At 40.8% G+C, this 16,156-nt stretch overlaps 3 protein-coding genes across 4 annotated transcripts in view; 2 read left to right on the top strand and 1 right to left on the bottom strand.

Annotated features, from left to right (window-relative positions):
* The first annotated feature begins 58 nt into the window (after nucleotides 1-58).
* osgepl1 (O-sialoglycoprotein endopeptidase-like 1) lies at nucleotides 59-3,340 on the top strand. The gene is made up of 8 exons (XM_044216305.1): nucleotides 59-276; nucleotides 374-547; nucleotides 635-1,022; nucleotides 1,112-1,316; nucleotides 1,757-1,905; nucleotides 2,656-2,786; nucleotides 2,908-2,979; nucleotides 3,116-3,340. The coding sequence occupies exons 1-8, from the start codon at nucleotides 212-214 to the stop codon at nucleotides 3,198-3,200; spliced, it is 1,269 nt and encodes a 422-aa protein (XP_044072240.1). The 5' UTR covers nucleotides 59-211; the 3' UTR covers nucleotides 3,201-3,340.
* A 1,636-nt stretch (nucleotides 3,341-4,976) lies between these two features.
* Nucleotides 4,977-13,629, bottom strand: fkbp7 (FKBP prolyl isomerase 7). The gene is made up of 4 exons (XM_044217472.1): nucleotides 13,206-13,629; nucleotides 10,520-10,671; nucleotides 8,325-8,452; nucleotides 4,977-6,370 (listed from the first exon to the last, which is right to left on the bottom strand). Exons 1-4 carry the CDS (start codon nucleotides 13,535-13,537, stop codon nucleotides 6,209-6,211), a joined length of 774 nt encoding a protein of 257 aa, XP_044073407.1. The 5' UTR covers nucleotides 13,538-13,629; the 3' UTR covers nucleotides 4,977-6,208.
* A 905-nt stretch (nucleotides 13,630-14,534) lies between these two features.
* glsb (glutaminase b) overlaps nucleotides 14,535-16,156 on the top strand; it is a 40,506-nt gene continuing 38,884 nt past the window's right edge. Inside the window, exon 1 of one of the 2 annotated variants that reach the window (XM_044217470.1) lies at nucleotides 14,535-15,018. In XM_044217470.1, the coding sequence (XP_044073405.1) occupies nucleotides 14,708-15,018 (311 nt within the window). In that variant the 5' untranslated portion in view covers nucleotides 14,535-14,707. The remainder of the gene's footprint in view (nucleotides 15,019-16,156) is intronic. The other variant, XM_044217469.1, reaches the window with a different exon arrangement.

The following is a 16,156-nucleotide window of genomic DNA, read 5'->3' as shown; positions in this document are numbered from 1 at the left end:
TTGTTTGTCTTTTAGCTAGATATCTGTACTTAATCTAAGGTCACAAACTTGCCGGTGCACGGAATTATTTACATGTGACGCAGCTACACGGCTTTGAAGCGAAGTATCCGTACAGAAAGAATACCGAGTAGCTATACTTGTGCGTTTTGTCTGGAACTCTAGGTGCTTCGTGTGTTTTCTGTTTTCGGTTCGTTGCTCTGAAACCTATGTGATGCTGTCGCCATATTCGTCCCCGTTTTTCTTATTTTGTGAGTTTAAAATTAAATGGGAACTGAGGTGAGGTTTACCCTTAGTTATTAGACTATTTTAACTCACAGTTGGCTAACATAAGGTTCATGACCATGTTCCCTACAAAAGTAAAAATTCTGCACAGGGTGCTACAGTTGAGACACACATTTTGGTGCTGTCCTTCATTTGGAAAAGCACCTTGCTCCAGACTGGTTTTGGGCATTGAGACAAGCTGTGATGACACTGGAGCTGCAGTGCTGGACGACACGGGTGAAATACTGGGAGAGGCTCTACATTCACAAAAAGAAGTGCATCTTAGGTGAGTGTCAGAGCTGGATTCGATTCTCAGGGTCGTTGCTTTAGGGCTTTTGCTTTGACTTATAGCCTTCCCTCTTGAACACTGCAGGACTGGTGGCATCATCCCCACAGTGGCCCAACAGCTCCACAGAGAAAACATAGAGCGTGTGGTCCAGGAGGCTTTGGAGAGGAGCAACGTGGACCCAAGCCAGCTCTCAGCTGTGGCCACCACTGTGAAGCCGGGTTTGGGCCTGAGCTTGGGCATCGGACTTGAGTTCAGTCAGAGGTTTGTGAGGCAGCACAACAAGCCCTTCATCCCCATCCACCACATGGAAGCACACGCCCTGACCGTCAGGATGCTTCAGCCTGTTGCCTTCCCCTTCCTGGTCCTGCTCGTTTCTGGCGGTCACTCACTCCTCGCTGTGGCTCGGGGAGTCGACGACTTTCTGCTTTTGGGTCACACTCTGGATGAAGCTCCAGGGGATACACTGGATAAAGTAAGACTAAAATGTGGCTGTTGTTACTGATCACGATGTTCAATTTGTGATTATCAACAAATAAAATATTGTCTTTTGCGGATTCACAGGTGGCAAGACGTTTGTCCCTCATAAAACACCCACAGTGCTCCACACTAAGTGGAGGACAAGCTATAGAGCTTCTAGCAAAGGATGGCGACAGGATGAGGTTCCCTTTCAGGACACCTATGGGACAAACGTATGACTGCTGCTTTTCTTTCGCTGGGCTACGGAATCAAGTTACATTGACGATAATGAAAAAAGAGGAAGAGGAAGGTACGAGGACACACAAGGTGTCGGAAACCATAACCCATGTCATCATATCATAGACTTTATCCTACAGCAGACATTTTGACTTGTCCAATACAGGTGTAACCAAAAGCATTAATTGCTGCATTGCAGTAATTTCTGGAGTCATTAATGTTATTAGTTTCACCTGTGCTTTTCCTCTTCCACAGATGAACAAAATACAAGATGAGTAGAGGTTTTGCATGTTTATATATGTGTAAAAACTAAATTTACATTTTTCATTTGCACACCAGAAGAAAATGAGAAACGTGCGTGAAAAGAAACCCACAGTTTGTGATCATGTTTATTCAATAAAATTGTACTTGGCTCCTTTTTTGTTACTAGTTCCCCAGTAATGCTACAGGTTGACAGAAATGTTGAGGAACTTCATGTCTAGATAAATCAGAACTTTTTTTCTCCCTCTATAGGTATCGAACAGGGGACACTGTTGTCATGCGTGAATGACATTGCAGCTGCTACACAGCACACAGTTGCCTCTCATCTTGCAAAGCGCACACATCGTGCCATCTTGTTTTGTAAGGCAAACAGCCTGCTGCCATCGAGCAGTCCCACCTTGGTGAGTGCGTTACTTCACTGTATTTTATTGAATTCATTAAAATAAGTTTGTTGCAATGCTTGCACTGTCCTTTTAGAACCATGCCCAGCGTTGCAGTTATTGGGTGCTCATTTGAGAAAAGGTGATTGTAAATTCACTTTTAACACGCTAAACTTATTTCTTCTTTCTTAATTAGAAGGTGGATTATAGAAATACTGACACTGTTACTGGCCTTAGATCTTATTTTACTTGTGTGTACAGAAATACTGAGAGAGCCTGACAACTGACTTATAAATTGCTTGTAATTTAATTATTTATTTTCTAAAGAGTACCTTTTAAAGGATAAGGCTTCATATATTCTATATTTATCCTTTTGTCAACAATAATGTCATAAGTACTCATTAGTGCCCCAAATGTGTATTAATTCGCAGCTGAAAATAGTCCCCAACAAATGCATCGTTTACTCCCGTTTGAGTAACATTTGCTAAAAACTACAGTTACCAGCTGTTTTAATTAAAGAGCCTTTTTTGAAAATGAAAATGATATTTGAGACCTATTTTTAGAAATGTATGTCTTCAAATGGGCTTGGGGCCGAGTGCCACAGACAGGGTAGGGGTGTCACAAAGCACTGAAAGATGGACTAATGCATTGTTGGTTTTGGTCTTTTCATTGGATTTGTTGACAACAAGAACAATATAGAATAACACCAGTCTCATCCTTTTTAAATCAGAGAACACTGTGAAGATTTCATCATTAACTCTTCTTTGACAGGTGCTGTCTGGAGGAGTTGCAAGCAATCAGTATATCCGCAAGGCTTTGAGCATTATCACTGAGACGACAGGACTACGTCTGCTCTGTCCTCCAGCCAAATTCTGCACTGACAACGGAGTGATGATTGCATGGTGTGTATATTGACATTCAGTAAAGCTTTGACAGTGAATCCGATTAGATGATTTGCCCCACTGTACAGTTTGGTCCATCTGAGACAAACGTATGTTTTATTTTATTTTATTTTTTTACCAGGAACGGTGTTGAACGCCTGAGAGAAGGGAAAGGGATACTGCCTCCAAATGTGGATGTCTGCTATGAGCCAAAGTAAGTCAGTACTGAACTAAAGGTTTCATTTCAAATTTCAGCTTAGAGTAAAACGAGATACCAAGCCAAGCTGTTCTGGTTTGATTTATCTGTATTGCTCATTAATTCAACACTGGCTCACATGAATGTATTCCAGGGCACCGCTGGGTGTTGACATGACAGCGAAGGTGAAGGCAGCGGCAATCAGGTTGCCATCAGTCAGGATGAAGATCACCGACTGACAGACTGCTGGTTTTGTTCTGCACAAAAAAAGTGTTTTGTCACTCCTAGATTTTCCCAGTTCAGGTATATACTGTGTATATACTATATATGTATAAGCACATTAAACAGCTATTTATTAATAAATGTGTTTTTACATGTCTCAGTTGACTTTGTTTAAATATCTGTTACAAAACTACCTGAAAATCTTTTTTTTGTTTTCTATGACTGGATTTTTAAACAATAAATCCATAATGTTTGTCATCACGAAGAATATAAGTGGCTGAACAAACAATATGCTTGTGATCATAAATTATGGGTGTCTGACCATTCTTCAAAGGTGGTAAAAAATCGTGTTCCTTGTGTTGTGGCAAGCAACACGTTTTTAAATAGCACATACCACATTTCTGTGTGGAATAACACATACAGTGTTTGAACATCTTGAGAATTGAAGCAACAACTTGAGGGCCACAAACAGCACATTTCAAACTTTTAGTAAACTTTAGTTGCCTGCTTGGTCATGTTTGGTTGTATGTGTTGCACAGCAAGCCAGTGTTTGCCACCTGAAAGCTGAGATGAACCTATTTTCATGAAGGCAACAAGTGCTTTTGTAAATAAGTCCAATCTGTCCTCTCTTATTGTATCATCACCAAAGCAAAGTTTTCCCGTCTCCTTTAATACAGGATGTGTGCTACCTGCTTGTAATGACAAGTAATAAGCCCTGCTTTCACCCGCTTACCAGGAGAAAAAAGGGGACGAAACTTACACCCCGTTCAGCTCTGTCCAACCCCTGTGCAGCAAGTTACTTACCATTGAGACACATACTTGTTCATGTTATTGGCTAAGCACTGCCATCTAGTGGTTAGTTTATGTATGTGCACCTCAACAGTGGTGGGATGTAACTAAGTACATTTACTCAAGTACTGTACTTTAGTACAAATTTGAGGTACTTGTTCTTTACTTGAGTATTTCCATTTTATGCAACTTTATACTTCTACTCTCCTACATCTCAGAGGGAAATACTGTACTTGTTACTGCACTACATTTGTCTGACAGCTTTAGTTACTTTTCAGATTATATTTTTCACACCCTTCCTCTCCAGTGAAAACCATGTATTTCCTAATTTGGCCAATGTTTCTGATAAACTGAGGGATTAAGTGTTCCTTTATGGGTTGAGAAAATTCTCCTCCTTCTTAAGCTAAATAAAACTATTTAAACCCCCCTGGATCCGCTGGAAAACGCATCGTCACAAAGCTGAAAACAGGCTGTTTTTCTGAGCTCATGAAAAGGGGACTTTTTAGAGATACGTGGTTCTCACAGGACAGCGACGCTACAAACATATGATGATCGTTATAGACCATGATGCATTGCTGCAGATTAAACCACCCAACAGCCTATAAAGTAGTTAAAATGAGCTCAACCTTAAACATCTGCAGCAGTAAAATGCAACACACACATTAATGCAGCAGTAACATTAATCCAGAAACATCAGCTGTAACAGGAAAACACTGACAGGGAGCACTTTACTGCTTTTATGCTTTCATTAAGGAAAATACAGGGAAAAGATTGACATAAGAACATGCATGTCGTGCAAGAGTTAGCCATCTAGTCAGTGACTGATCGTCATCAAAATCAAACCCTTTAGCAAAACATTTGTCTCATCAGGCCCTGTCATACCAGATCCATTCACCTTAGCTGGAATTAAAGTGCAAAATCTCTTTTGTTCTTTTTTCTTATCTTGGTAAAAGCCCATGAATCCAAGGTTTCAACCAAGAAGAGAAATTACACGTGACATCCTGTAGTTTTCCACATACACTGATTTATTTATTGTTACTAAATACTACAGTTGTTCAGCTGGATACAATGATAATCATGAGTTTGACCACATAAAGATGTACACAAAACTTGTAAACATGTCTGACAAACCACAACACACATCCATGCACATTTTATCATCAATTATATTCAAACTTCTCCAACACAGCCACATCTCATTTCTTTAGTTTAAATTGGAATGCGTGTGGAAGAAAAGATTAGTCTTTGCAGTCACCTTTTCAATATATGCACCTGTATCTGTGGATCTGTACGCGGGTGTGATGTTGCAGATTAGAGGGTCAGGAAATTCACAGGAAGGTGGGACAGTATAAGCTCCTTTTTCTCGTGTCTGGTTAAACCGCCTTCTCAACTCTCACACGACAGTCATGTTTCAGCTTCAAAGCCACTGATTCCACAGCATTGTGCAATCCTGTGGTTTCTTCTTTGTGCTGCACATTGAATCAATATTCACCAAAACACAAATAAAACATTTCAAATGCTAAAATGTAGTGGTATTTGCACAAAAGTCAAAGTTTTCACAGGTGTTGGAGATGTTCTTACTTGCATAGTTTAATACTTTGTACTAAAATTTAGAGGCTAGTTTGCTGGCTTGGAAAAAACTGGTTTTAAAAACTTTTTTAACAAAGGCTGGGGCTGATTCCCCAGCATTTTGGATCCCATTTATGTTTTCATATCATTCTCGTGGATAGCTGGTCAAACATGGACATCGTGGTGTCTCATTGTGATATTCACTGCTCAATCTTTTCATAGCAAAAAAGATTTCCAAAAGATTAGCAATGAAAATGTCAGGTTTTGGAGTCAGTCACTCAAAGAGCCAGGACTTCTCTCTATATTCAAGCCATTGACCTGATGCTGAAAAATCACATGGTGCAAAACCGACCATAGAAGAGGAAGAGATACACTTTTCTACTTCCACAGTAGCTTCGACAGGCCAGCATGCATGCAGGGGTTCTCAAAAGGCATTCTGTGAAAAGCAGGAAACCACTAACTGAAGTGGAAGTGATGAGGCATGTTGAAGTAACGTGGGTAGACCAGAAAAGTAATGTTTCATCACAAAATAACACCCAGAATGTACTGAAAATCACAGGTGTAAGAACACCTGAGGATGGATTTTTCCATAACCTATTCATGTTTTCTCTCTAACCGATCAAAGTACATAAACTAAAATAATTAACAAGATCAACTACTTCCAACACTAGAGCTCATCGTGTTCATAAATGTTATACTCCTTCACACTGATCAGTCCGTCTCTGTCGTGGTCACTCTTGCGGAATACGTCAGCCATAATCTTCTCATAGAAAGGGTCATCGCGTGGATTCCCACTTTTTTCATACTCCAGTTTCAAGTATTCCTTTACCTGGAAATAAAGGAAAACACTTCAGAATAAATAACGGACATATATTGTACTTTTACAACACTCCTCTTACATTTGGGTCTCTGTAAATAATATTATAAAGAGTGCAGTCTGGACCTGCTCTAAGTGCCCTGAGATAACTTCTGTTATGATTTGGCGCTATATAAAAAAATAAACTTGAAATGAATTACATAACAAGCCCCTGTGGTGCTCTACAAATCACATTGGTGATAAGTACAACTGTAAATGGTATATGGTTATTATAACATTAATAATTTATATTCTGATCAGACTTCAGGTATTCAGATATTCTGGGGGCCGAGACAGAATTTCGATCCCTGGTGGTTTGCAGCATTGATATTTTCCTTTATATTCTTTTGTCACTGCTGGAAAGAATCACTGTGAGGAAATGCAGTTAATAAATGAACGGTAAAGTGATTTATAGCCTGACAACTTCGTTGTACAATCAATGGATGTTTAGGATGTAAGATGATGAGAAAACAAACAAATGTAGCCTTCATTCTTTCTGAGCTATTTGGAAAGCCTGTTATTAGAAAATAAGGCACAACAATCTTTAGTTTAGATGAAGGCACACTGATGGAAAACACATTTTTAGGGAAGACTCTAAGCCTGTTATTACCAAGGCTGGATTAGCAACTGTCCCAAGTCCCCTGAACTCCAGGTGTCAGTTGGTTTATGCTAATTCCATTGAATTTAATCTACTTAAAAAGTATCCACTACTAGACAAGTAAAGAACGTATTAATATTTTGGGAAATAACCTTATTTACTGACTTTCCGGGAGTTAGATGATAAGATTGATACAACTCTCATGTCTGTGCGCTGAGTATGAAGCTAGAGCCAGGAGGCCATTCGCTTACTTTAGCTTAGCCTAACATAAAGACTGGCATCAGGGTGGAACAGCTAGTGTGGCTCTCTGCAAAGTTAAAACATTTACCTATCAGCAACACTAAAGCTCACTTAATACAGTGTGGCTCGTTTCTTTAATCTGTACATATACAGAGATGCAAAAAGTGTTTGTTGGCTAAGCTAATCGCCTTCCGGCTTTATGCACAGACCTGAGAGTGCTATTGATCTGCTCGTCTATCTTGTGGGAAAATCAAAAAAGTGTATTTCCCCCTTAATCCAACCATGGTTATTTATGGAATGCCATTTTAGTCAATATTACTAATAATGCACAAATATGCTATGAAATTAATAAATATGGCTATGAAATAAATAAATTAGTCAATATAGTTCAATAAATAGGTTTTTGTCTTCATTTCACTACTTTTATTCATTTCATGTGACTTTTATTTCATAATGCCACATTTATTTACAGCTCTTTTTAATTTCCATCTGTCATATTTAAATGAATGAGCCTCAGAGACGATGGAGGCCAGTCTGCAGTTCGACGACACGACAGGGAAAACTGAGGCGGTTTTCTTGCCGGGTTTGGCTCCTGGCACCCTGCTCTGCCTCAGCTGTCGGTGCCTTATGGAGTTTCCTGATGGACAGATAGCTTTACTTGTTGCTAAAGTAACGTTAACTGCTCACTGCTGCTAATGGTAGCTGCCGCTAGCTCAGTTAGCCGTGCTGCTGAGCTCGGTTGCGTTGTCCCCAGCCACAGCCCCCCCATAATGGCCAGTTTGTCGTCAAACTGGGCATTATGAAATAAAAGCCCCCTGAAATAAATAAAAGTAGTCCTTTGAAAAACATCTTTTTAAATAAAAAACTATTTATTTATTTATTTATTTATTGGACTATATTGACTCATTTCTATATTTATGTTTACATTTATTTATTTCAGGAATTATTTCATAGGCATATTTATTTATGTATTTATTTAATATTGAATAAAATGGCATTCCACAGTTACTACCATCAAACAAGCCCCTGTAGCCTTTTTTCTGCCTGAGCTACTTTTGTGATAATTACCAGCTTGTAACTGATAGTTACCTCAGCCTTTGTGAGACTTCTGTCTTTATCAAGGTCTATGTCTCTGAAAGCCTGCATGCTCCGTGGTCCCCTGGACACAGAGTAGACCTCCACCTCAAAGACCACCGTAGCATTGGGCGGCACCGGACCTATTCAGGAGGAAATAACAGCACATCAAGATTTTAAAAGACCACAAGCAATTTTAATGCCATAATCGTGACTCATAATTACTGATCATTTTTATCATGATCTAGCTTATAGGATGGAATTGTGAAGCTGGTTTGACAACATTTCAGGAAGGATGGGAAGTCTGTTGGTTCAGCTACATTTTCAGACTTTGTGATGAACTGAACAAAACAGCTACTAACTACAAAAATGAATGAAACAGGATAACGTAGAGCTTCAAGAACAAAACTCTACAAAATGTAAAGGCCCCTAAGAGATATGTCATTAATCCAGCAAGGAAAGAAAATATCGTATCTAGAGCAACATGCAATTAAAGATGTTAGTTTTACTGAGTGGGAAAGAGAAAAAAACATGGAGGCTCCATTTCAGCTGTTAAACAGTGAGTTTTCACTCAGTGGCTCTCAGCCTTGGATAGGTTTACATGTATGTAATTGTACTGCAAAGTGGTGCAGGAACAACAAAAGCATGCACACTGAGCAAAACCATTTCCTCCATAGCCAAAGAGTGAAATCAAGACAAGAGCTGAAATGCAGAATCCCAGGCTATAGGCAACACCACCATCAGATCATACTAGGGATGGGAGGATATACAATATTATCGCGGGTCGGGATAAAAAACACTCACACAGAGCATGGTGAATTTCCATTATCAGGATAATCGTGAATATCCACAACAGGTGACTGTTTTTTTTGTTTTGTTTTTTACTAAAACGGGTCCAAAATAGTACAGTTTCACTCTATGCCACTGTGCCACTTTATTTTTATCAAAGGATAATTCCTGTATTTCTTAAGTCAGGGGTAAATTATATATACTGCTGCAATTTATGGAACTGTTGTCTGTGCCATTTGGCATCATGGTAGAGAAATGAAAAATAGAGTCTGATTTATACAGGAATTATCATGTAAGAAAGAACAGACTCACACAATGTTTCTATTATTTATTTATCCTTTATTTATGCAGGAAGACTTTATGATTCATGATTACCTTATTTAAGATTGTTTGTTTGTTTTTCACTAAAAATGATGCTCACTAAAAAGATGTGGCCTATCTGTGATGCAATACAAATATTTGTTTCTTAACAAAATGTAAGGTGAAGTGATGCCAGTGTGTTTTAGTGCCATTTTAAGAGTTTTAAACATTTTTTGATGATTATAAGGATAGTATCGTGAATCACAATTAATTTGGCCAGGATAATCGTGACATGAAATTTTCATATCGCCCCATGCCTAGATCATACCATAGCGCATTTATGAAAACCAACATGAAGAGGTTTGTAGGAAATAGTAGTTAAAAGACTAATCAGCTGTTAGTTTTCTGCAAGTGCTCCAATGCATGCAAAGAAAGAGCGAAATGAAGTAGAGACCTTTAAACCTTTGTGCATGCTTACAGTACATGCCGGGGGGGGATGAGTAGCAAACACTGCGAGGGATGTGATGCGCTTTCAACTAAAGTGCTGTAAAAGAAGACAAGACAGCATGAAGGCAGCTCTTCCACCACAGAAACAATATAACAAAATACTAAAAAAATATTAAATTGTTTTTAACTCATTAATCAAAACATATGCATACTACTGCTGCCCATTTTCATTGATTTCCTATGTTCCTATGAAAATCAACTTGCAGACATAAAACTTGCTTGAAACAGGTGACCCAACACAGAGAACATTTGAACAAGAGCATTTTTTAAAACAAGTTTTAGTTGTGTGGCAATGAAACAGACACCTTTTTGGTACTTATTAAAACAGGCACTCTTTCTCTGAGAAAATAACCCCAGTGATGTCGTCGGAGTTATCTCGGCTCGGGCTTGGAGACTACAAATTTATAACAGAAAGCTTGTGTTACAAACTGGGGCTGTGGAGATGTGGATGTTTACCAGGCAGGGAGTTTCTAATTAAAAGATGCTATGGAGTTGCATTAAGGTAAGGTGTTTTTAGTGCCTGAACCATACTAGAGACTAAAAAGCCCTTTAATGGAATGTCATTTTGTGCAATAGAAACCCTCTGTGTGTTACCTTACATTACATTTACTTACCTTTGCCTTTAACTCCAAAGGCCAGGGCAGATGGAACAGTTATTTTTCGTTTCTCTCCAGGACACATATCTTCCATCCCTATATCAAGGCCCTTGATGACTTGTCCGACACCCAGCACAAACCACTGAGGGTGCCCAGCTTTGTCTGAACGACTGAAACAGAAACAGTACAAAGCAGCACACAAGCATTTGAATGAATCTGAGCACATATGGACAGATTTTCATTTTGGTTAGGGACTGTAGGAGTATTATTGGGGGGGGTTGATTTTGCAGAAGTCAGGGTAGTCTAGAGTTTTTTGGGAGAGCAGAGGAGGGTCTTTTTTATTTTTGAACTTTTGAACCTTCCCTTGCAACATTTATTATATACAAAAAGGGATTAAATACTTACATCAAAAAGAAAGCTTTCACAAAAATTGCGAGCTGCCTGTGCCTATTTCGCTCATTTAGCCACAGTGTCAGTTGTAACACATGTTTGTGTCACAGTGGGTAAAAGCCACTTCGGCTGTGCGTAAAAGAGCTTTTACCGGTCAGTAGCGTGAGAGCGCGCGTGAATCCTCCGTGCACGCCAAAGTTTGTCACGAAGTTCCACAAGGTTCTGTGCTTGGACCGATTCTATTCGCCTTAAATATGCTTCCTCTAGGCAATATTGTTAGGAAACACTCCATAAACTTGTTATGCAGATGATACACAATTATATCTATCGATCAAGCCAGATGAAACTAACCAGTTAACTAAACTTCAAGCATGCCTTAACAACATTAAGACCTGGATGACCTGCAACTTTCTGATGTTAAACTCAGACAAAACTGAAGTTATTGTACTTGGTCCCAAACACCTCTGAGACACATTATCTAAAGATATAGTTACTCTAGATGGCATTATCCCGGCCTCCAGCAGCTCCGTAAGGAACCTCAGAGTTATCTTTGATCAGGATTTATCCTTTAACTCCCACATGAAACAAACTTCAAGGACTGCCTTTTTTCACCTATGTAACATTGCAAAAATCAGGCACATCCTGTCTCAAAATGATGCTGAAAAATTAGTGCATGCATTTGTTACTTCTAGGTTGGACTACTGCAATTCCTTATTATCCGGCTGCCCAAATAAGTCCCTTAAGACTCTCCAGTTGATCCAGAATGCTGCAGCACGTGTACTGACAAGAACTAGGAAAAGAGATCATATTTCTCCAATATTAGCTTCTCTGCACTGACTGCCTGTAAAATCCAGAATAGAATTTAAAATCCTTCTCCTCACCTACAAAGCTCGTAATGGTCAGGCACCATCATATCTTAAAGATCTCATAATACCTTATTACCCCATTAGAACACTGTGCTCCCAGAATACAGAGTTACTTGTGGTTCCTAGAGTCTCCAAAAGTAGAATGGGAGCCAGAGCCTTCAGTTATCAAGCTCCTCTCCTGTGGAATCAGGTCCCAGTTTGGGTTCGGGAGGCAGACACCATCTCCACATTTAAGAGTAGGCTTAAGACTTTCCTCTTTGATAAAGCTTATAGTTAGGGTTGGCTTGGGTGATTCCTGAACCATCCCTTAGTCATGCTGCTATAGGCCTAGACTGCCGGGAGACTTCCCATGATGCACCTCTTTCCTCTCTCCTTCTCTTCCTCTCCATCTGTATGCATTTTTATCCCATTAATGCATGTTACTAACTCGACATCTTCTCTCTCCCGTAGTTTTGTGCTTTCTCGTCTCTCTCCTTCTGTTGCTTTCAGCAGGTATTTCTACCTCCGGAGCTGCAGAGTCTGGATCTGTGGTTGTGGGCCACCTGCTGCCCCGTGTTCCTGCTCGACAACTGCTACTACAGTTGTTGTTATTGGCTCTGTTACTAATACTGACATTATTCTTCCTATAGCTGTCATTCCTATTATTATTAATTTATTAATGTTAACACTACAATTATAATTCTACTATTACTAAAAATTCTAGGTGATATTTACATTGTGCCTCCCTCTCCCCCTCCCTCAAAACCTCTCTATCTCTCTCTCAAAACCTAACACGGCAGCTGCGGACGGCCGCCCACCATTGAGTCTGGTTCTTTCCAAGGTTTCTGCCTCTTAAAGGAAGTTTTTTCTTCCACTGTCGCCAAATGCTTGCTCATGGTGGGATTTGTTGGGTCTCTTTAAATAATTTTATAAAGAGTACGGTCTAGACCTGCTCTATAGGAAAAGTGCAATGAGATAACTTCTGTTATGAATTGGCGCTATATAAATAAAATTTTATTGAATTGTTTTGATATTTTGGGGGGAGGGTATTGCATTGTGTTTCAATGCCAAGGGAAGGGGCCAATGAAAATATAAATAAGGCTGGGCAGGGTCTCGTTTCAGATCAACCCCAATAATTTCCGTACTGTCCCTTAATACTCAATGGCTCCAGTTGACAGCTGAACTAGGCCTTAAACTACTATTCCCAACATTTAGAGTCCCTATCCATTTAATGATAAACTTTATTTATGTCACACTGAAATAAAGGACTTTACAAATGTACAACACATAAAGAAGATCTGAGCATATACTGTGAAACCTCTGGTGATCAGTAATACAGTAACTCACTTCAGACAATACGCAGCTACATAGTAATTCACTAAATCTGCATGTAGAGCTTCAAAGCATCAAATTGCCTTTGAAGATAATATCTATCAACTGCAGCTAAGTTTTGTTCTCACACCACCAACCTGCAGTAGAACTGAGAACCATCTTTGGCGAGGAACCCATCGTAGTGAGCGTTCATCAGATCTCCTCTTTTGCTCTTTGGAGTGCACGCCTCGGGTTTGAACAAAACTTCAATCTTGACCTCGCCGTCCAGCTCCTCTGCTGTCGCCCAAACAGACCATAAACTGAGCTGTAAAGAGACAAAGAGGCACAGTGCACAGCTTACTAACCTCCACATCATGCCGCTGTGTATTCGTGGCAACTTGTGAAAGTGACGTTTGAACACTCCGGAGGACGTGGAGAGCTTCTCCCGCGGATTGGGAGTTTGCTGTCCTGAGCTGAGACTGTCAGGCATTGCTGCTTCCTGGTGCGTAGAAATCCCGCCTCCTTCACTGCAGGTTAACTAGCCATGGGCCTGGCCCTCCCTTAACGATCGCTCATTGGACTGGAGAAGCTTGCTGGGGGCGGTACGCAGCCAGAACTCTGCCTGACAGACCAAACTAAGGGCAAAAACACGTAAACTCAACAACTATGTAGATTATACTGTATGTATGAATGAATAACTGAAGTGGAAATGATGTGAAAGCGTGAAAAACACTATACGTGAAGATGAATGCATGTAACTGCTGTAAAACTAAAAGTGTCAACACTTCTGCATCAGAAGTCTCAGAGTCAGATCCATTTTCATCACTGCATGAAACTAGGAGCAACTACCGGCACTTTTCCAGCCCAGGTGTCACTGCTTTGTGTGGCCCACAGAACCTTACTTAAAACTGTGTAAAACGTTACAACCGCACAACATAATGCCAGGGGAATATATAAGTACATTTGCGTGTAGCAGAGACGATGTGTCTACACAGTCAGTTGTGTATGTGCCTGGTTTTAGAAGTTCCAGGACTGATAAGCAGTGATGGCACTTTAAACGACACTGTGGTGTGACGAGAAGAAAAGAGTTTCCCGCTTTGTGAACGACCAGTTTAAACAGCAAAAAAATACGTTGAGCAAAACAAGTCATTTTAACAAACACGCTTGTTAATCAAAACGTAGCAACGGTTGTGGCAGCAACAACATTATCTTTTTTATTAAGACAATTCACACCCTAAGGATGTAACTGACATATTACCATCTAAATAATCATTTAAATAAATTGCCGATCTCAGGAGACGAGGAGCCACAGTTCCTGTACTGAAAACGTTTAGCAGCCATTAATATCCATGACGTTTACAAACAGAGGCTGTGCTAAGCGGTTCAATCGCCCTACTGTCCGAAAAACGCACACCAGGCACTGCTGGACAGGAGACACTCCAGTAGCTACCTTGAGAGCGTCATAAATCATAACCTCATTTCCACCAATAGGAGCGGCGGGGGCGTGAATGTGTGCCTCTATTTATTTTTGGACGCCGGCGACTGAGTCACATCCCCTCAGACAGTCAGCGTGGTTTGAGACACTCTTTAACAACCCTGCAGTTGTTACCGGATACATTTGGAACCGCGGCTTTCTCTCTAATTCCCCGACAGGATTGAGATGTTACATTTTAGGTTTTCGACAGTGCTGAAGAAGGAGTTGTTTGAAGCCACCCTCAAGCGTCCCTTGTCTGGCTCCAGACACAAGACCTGGTTGCCGACCCGCCGCTGCTGCTTCGGCACCGCCTCCGTTGATGCCAGAGCCCTGTCTACCCAACTGAAGGTCCTCCATGCCCCTGCGCATCGCCCGGCTCTCCGCACCGCGCCCTTCGCCGCTTCTTTCCGCTCATACTGCGTGAAAACTGAAGGTGCCGTGGAGCTGGACGAACAGCTGAAGAAGAATGGCGTCAGCAGCGAAGCAGCCAGCGACAAGTAGGTTCCAAGTACTTTCTAGCGGAATAAACTATCTGACTCCAGTATATGTATGATGGTACGGCTGGCGGTTATGGCGACTCATGACGCATATAGGGCAGGCGGATTCGCCATCCGTCACAAACGCTGTATTACAACTGTATTAAATAGCGCTCGGTGATGAGCTAACTTAACATCTTACATCTGAACATGTAAGATACAAATGTGTTGCTTATAGACAAAATAACCTCACCAAAACACTTGTGTGTAATATATAAGAATATAGCTAGCTAACGGTAACGGCCTATTAGCAGCAGCTATCGAACCATGTGTGACTTGCTCTACCGGCTGTAGCCTCCGATGACTTTGTGCCAAGTAGCTATATAAATACGCCGCCTTCAAATACCGGCGTTGCAACTTCACTCAAAGTTAATTAGGATTCTAGTTGGCTGTGACCGGCTTGTATGTAACGTTAGGTTAGCTACCTGCTCCTGTGGAGATGACACGCAGCATGTTGTGGCAGTTTTTGAGAGTGAAACAGCAGTGGCCCTGTTAACAGGATCAGAGATAAAGTGGAGGATAAAAACATCCACATGCAAGTTTTCTAAGCGAGCAATTTGCCCACTGTAGCTACAAACGGCAGCCGATGGCCAAAATACAAGAAAGAGCGTGATGTAAAAGGAAATTCAAACTATGGCCTCAACATGCAACAGAGTGGAACCTAACCTCTAAGGATATTTGCTTTTTGTTCACTTTGTTGGTTGGCTGGCTGGCGATCAGTCTGAGTGAAGTGGTTTGTATGGCTTCCAGTGGTTTCTACTGTGACCTCCCACTCTCAGTGATGTGGCACAGCTGGAGGGCTGCTCCAGACTACTGACAGTATCTGCTGCCTGTCCTATACAGCATGACAGTACAGTAGCCTGTGACAGTAACACATATAAAATATAGTAATAAAAATGTAATGTTTAAATGTGTTAACTTAATCCACAGTGGTTTTCATGTAGTTTTCCTATTCAAGTGCATGCAAACCGTTTGTGCATCAGGTCGACTGACCTGGGGCTCCTGGCTGTCCCACACGCTAAACTTCGCTCAGGGGTGACGGGTCAGGTCAGGGGTGATGTTTGTAGCACAAAGCCCAGTCCTAATTCTGAAGTCCAGA

Source organism: Siniperca chuatsi, linkage group LG12, assembly GCF_020085105.1.
Source record: "Siniperca chuatsi isolate FFG_IHB_CAS linkage group LG12, ASM2008510v1, whole genome shotgun sequence".
In the NCBI taxonomy this organism is placed as follows: Eukaryota; Metazoa; Chordata; class Actinopteri; order Centrarchiformes; family Sinipercidae; genus Siniperca; species Siniperca chuatsi.
Note: the sequence above shows the minus strand (reverse complement) of the source record. Positions and strands in the feature narration are given on the sequence as shown.

Coding starts and splice junctions, on each gene's coding strand:
- osgepl1 (XM_044216305.1), top strand. CDS start 212: ATGCTGTCGCCATATTCGTCCCCGTTTTTCTTATTTTGTGAGTTTAAA. Junction 1,023..1,111: donor CAGGGGATACACTGGATAAA/GTAAGACTAAAA, acceptor GCGGATTCACAG/GTGGCAAGACGTTTGTCCCT. Junction 2,787..2,907: donor AACGGAGTGATGATTGCATG/GTGTGTATATTG, acceptor TTTTTTTACCAG/GAACGGTGTTGAACGCCTGA.
- fkbp7 (XM_044217472.1), bottom strand. CDS start 13,537: ATGCCTGACAGTCTCAGCTCAGGACAGCAAACTCCCAATCCGCGGGAG. Junction 8,453..10,519: donor CTTTGGAGTTAAAGGCAAAG/GTAAGTAAATGT, acceptor CCTCCTGAATAG/GTCCGGTGCCGCCCAATGCT. Junction 6,371..8,324: donor GAAGTCTCACAAAGGCTGAG/GTAACTATCAGT, acceptor CTTTATTTCCAG/GTAAAGGAATACTTGAAACT.